At 35.9% G+C, this 4,499-nt stretch overlaps 1 protein-coding gene across 3 annotated transcripts in view; it reads right to left on the reverse strand.

The window, feature by feature from the left end:
- ACER3 (alkaline ceramidase 3) overlaps positions 1–4,499 on the reverse strand; it is a 142,170-nt gene that overhangs the window by 31,970 nt on the left and 105,701 nt on the right. For all 3 annotated transcript variants that reach the window (XR_002772718.1, XM_023511968.1, XM_003780880.2), the window contains exon 6: positions 3,016–3,051. Coding sequence is in view for 2 of the 3 variants with exons in the window: in XM_023511968.1 (XP_023367736.1) it covers positions 3,016–3,051 (36 nt within the window). In the remaining variant the exon portion in view is untranslated. The remainder of the gene's footprint in view (positions 1–3,015; positions 3,052–4,499) is intronic.

Raw genomic sequence — 4,499 nt, forward strand, 5'->3', positions numbered from 1 at the left:
AAGTAGCTGGGACTACGGGTGCCCGCCACAGCGCCTGGCCATTTTTTGGTTGCAGCCGTCATTGTTGTTTGGTGGGCCCGGGCTGGGGATTCGAACCTGCCACCTTAGGTGTATGTGGCTGACACCTTAGCTGCTTGAGCCACAGGCGCCGAGCCACAGTGAATCTTTCTAAATGAGAATCTGATCTGGTCACACTGCAGCCTAAAAGCTTTAATGGCCTACACTGCCTATAATTTTAAGCACAGCATAAAGGGCTCTTCATTATCTAGCCTCCTCCTCCCCCCCAGGTAATCCAAACTTTCCCCTTATAGCTAGGGTAGCTATACCAAATATTTAGAGGGTACTAGTGCTTTTTAAACTTTTCTACAAAAGTATTACTAATGGCAAAAGGAAGATGACTTATTCCTAATGGACAGATATAGGAGAGGCACAACTATAAAAACATAGTTCTTTGAAGTTTCCTACTTTATCCTAAAAATTTATGTGGCCATAGTACTCTATTCTATAATACATCTAATTTGTTTTAATTTTAAAAAGTTTAATCCCACCATATTCATGCACCATAATATGCATGAATAAATGTTCTAGGAAGATAGGCCATTTTTATATGCAGTCAGTGGTTTTGTAAGTAACTTCAGCATGCTACCATAAACCTCTGGGTGAATTTGTACTCTTGTTTCACATGCAAGAGTTACCAGTCCACACTTATGTAACTTAATACATGTTTCTTTCTGGTTGGAACATCTTCCTCAACTGTCTACTAAGCAGACTAATTGTGACCTTGTCTATATTCCCACTGTTTTTACATTTTTATTTATTTATTTACTTTTAAGACAAGAGTCTCAGTTTATTGCCCTTGGTAGAGAGCTGTGGCATTACAGCTCACAGCAACCTCAAACTCCTGGGCTCAAATGATTCTCTTGCCTCAGCCTCCCAAGTAGCTAGGACTATAGGTGTCTGCCACTACGCCCAGCTATCTTTAGAGACAGGGTCTTGCTCTTGCTCAGGCTGGTCTCCAACCGGTGAGCTCAGGCAATCCACCTGTCTTGGCCTCCCAGAGTGCTAGGATTACAGACATAAGCCACTGTGCCTGGCTTTGGTTTTACATATTTTTAACAAGACTTATAGACTATAATTATTTTTTACAAGTCTATATTTCTGATTAGACAGTGACCTTCTTGAGACCAGTAGCCTCATTTATTTCTTGGTATATTAATACTAGTTAACATTTACTGAGTGTTTACTATATGACAGAGGTTTTATATGCATTATTTCACTTAATCCTCAATTAGGAGGTTATTATACCAATTTTAGAGAAAAGGTATAATAATAAGCTCCTTGAAGGCAAAGACTTTGATATTTTATTTACTAGTATATCTCTTGTACCTCATATAGTGCCTGGCACATTGAAACTACTTAAAAAGTGTTTGTTGAACAATGAAGAAACCAAATATCTGAGAGGTTAAGTAACTTGTCCAGGGCATATCGCTATAAGTGGAGGAGACTAGATTTGAATTTAGGTCTACTTCACTTTAGAACTTAAAGACTTTGGTCTACTGTCTCTCTCGAACTTCCAGCTCAGAATTTGGTACTGAGAAGGTATACACAGTGGATATCTGTTAAATGAATTAAAGTCTTTTCCTTTTAGATTATTATCTCCTTCACCCTAATATCCTCCTTATTTCTTCATTTCCCTATTCTGAATTTTAATCTCTAGACCTAGGACATACATAAGATGAAAGGGGCATGGATAGACCTAGTTTTCATTTTGTTTCCCTTCTTATCAGTATTTCTACTATGCATAGAGAGAAAATATTTATTACTAGAAAAACACGTGGATATTGTAGCATGGACAGTCACATTCATAGTTATTTCTAATAGATCTGAAATACAAAATGAAAAATTGATGGTCATAAACATTTAAAAATTAACCCCAAATTTCAAAATTTTGTTTTTTGTTTTTTTCCTAGAAAAGGCAAATAATAAATTTATAAAACTGAAATATTCTTCATATAAATTAATTTCATATTTATACTGCTAATAAATCTTTCTAAATAAAAGAGTAATTATATAATGGCATCATTTCAAGAAAGGGAGGATGTCCTTTCCTGTAGCATCTACTTTTAGTTGGCCTGAATAAAAGCAAGACACAATAATGTGGTTATGGAATTTACTTCAAAAAGCAGTTTTCGGTTAGATGATTTTTGTATAGCTTAAGTTTTAAAAAGCAATAGCAATGTTTACTTTTTATATAAGCACAAAGTACTTTAAAACTACAAAGCCTCCGACACTTATCTATCCCTGAAAAGTGTGCTTATTTATTTTGTTTGTTTGCTACTTTGTTAAAAAGATGGTGAATAGGAATCTGACAAATCTAAATTATAATCCTGGCTCTGCCTCTTAGTACTGTGTCACCTTGAGGCAAATTACTTACTCTCTCTGAGCTCCTTTCCCTTAAGATATGGATCATAATCACTAGTGGGATTCTGAGAAGATGAGAAGTCTGTGTCGTAATAAGTATAGTACCAAGTACACGGTAACAATAAATAATAGCTCTCTTTACTTAAGGTTTGCTACTTTATTTTACTCTGGTTTCATAATAGGATGTGCTTAAATCACCATTTACTACAACATTTCCTATGCTTGCTTCCTTCAATGTAAATAACCTCCCTTATCAAACAACTTATTAAACTATATTAGGGGGAAATATTTAAGGAATTTTCAGTCTGTCTTCCTGGTTTCTTGTGCTTGTAAGAGCATGTTGCATATGTATTACTGAATATCAAGAGCCAGCTGGACCTGGGCATTGGCTGTTCCAGGTATATGCCTATTACCTGCACCTGGCTCCTGAAGGAATTTGAGTGTGTAACCTCTGTTTTAAACACTGAACTTTCCTAGGACATCTATCATTGAATTTTCAAGAGTTGTATCTGCATATACTTTCCTAGAAAAGGAAAACACAAAGCAGGAATATATTGTTAAACAATCAAATGTTGACAATTTTTTAAAAGTTACCTGATGGAATACAGGCTCTTTTACCTTAAGGTAAACCTGCAAAATATTAGAAGAAACACATGTGAATGAAGTACATTATGGACAGGGAAAAAATCCACCTACTCTGAAAATCCCAAACCTCTCTTGCTTCCCTTATCTTGCTTAGACTTGACTCCAGTGAGGTAAAACCAATCAGATCAGGGAGCACGCCACAGAAAGGCTAGTTTTACCTACAGGTGGATCTACTTCAGTGCTAGTGCTATCATGGTAAATAAAATGTTACAAATCTATTGTGGACTACTCTGGCCTCTTGGCCTCTGAATCAGCACCAAAGGATAAGGGTATGGATACTCATGATGAGTAGGAGGTTATGGTGATAATCCTCGTAGCAAATCTTTTCTGCAATGGAGAGAACACTGGACCCCTAAGTTAGAGACAGAAGCCAAATTTCTTCACTGACTTGCTATATGCCTTCAGCAAGCTACTTAACCAAAAGAATAATTTTTCCTTATCTGGATAATGAAGAACAATAGTGGTGAAGAATACCAGAAAGTGTTTAGCACCTAGTAGCTGTTCAGTAAGTAAAGACATTTAAAAAAATGTCTTCTGCTCTCTTCTGCTTCCAAATAGCTTTAACACACTCTCCTAGATGCATTCTCAGTTACACCAACCCTCGTTTTACGCACCTAATGTCATGTGGGTGATTAAGTTGAATGTGTTTTTTAAGACTTAACATGTGTATTGCCTTATTGGAGCACATTTTTAAATGACATGGTACAGGGGAATCAAAATTCAAATAATAACTCTGTAATAACTCTCATCACATACAAGGCAAAATTCTAATTTCTTTTTTATAACATCCCAAGTCATCAAGCAAAAAGTTCAAATTTCTTAGCCTGATATCAAAGCCTTCCATGACTCCTGCCCTTCTGTTTGTCCTCATGTCGTCTTTTCTCCTCATCTAGGACTTCAGAAAGTACTGTGCTTCTTTCAAATGTGCTTGTTTCATGCTTTGGCATCTTTAAAAATGTTGCTGTTTACTTTGTTCAGGAATCCTACCCTACTCATGGCTCATCTTACAAGATTCAATTCACTACATAAATTGTGTGGTTGGCCACATCAGTCACTCTCTGAACTTTTTTTTCTATTATACCTTAACGAGACTTCATTTCACCTCTTAAGTTCTAGGATTCTTTCAGGATTAACCAATATGTAGTTTAGGCAAAGGAATGTAGAAACTTAAGAAAATAGTGTATACAAGCTCTTTCAACTTCACAGTCAACATCTCAACTAACTGAAATCTAGCATCTGCTTTCATCAATTTACTGATGAAAGTATCCTCATGAAGGTTACCTGGTCTTCCAATTGGAAATTTTTATTAGTTAGCTCTCCTTCTTTATTTTAGTCATACTTTCAGAGACAACTAATACTGTTATTTACCTTTCACTTTCAGAAATCTTTATTTTCTGTTACATCACGCTCTCCTAGCTTTCTTTTTTTTTTTT

Source organism: Otolemur garnettii, unplaced genomic scaffold (assembly GCF_000181295.1).
Source record: "Otolemur garnettii isolate 467f Iridium unplaced genomic scaffold, OtoGar3 scaffold00001, whole genome shotgun sequence".
NCBI classification, from domain to species: domain Eukaryota; kingdom Metazoa; phylum Chordata; class Mammalia; order Primates; family Galagidae; genus Otolemur; species Otolemur garnettii.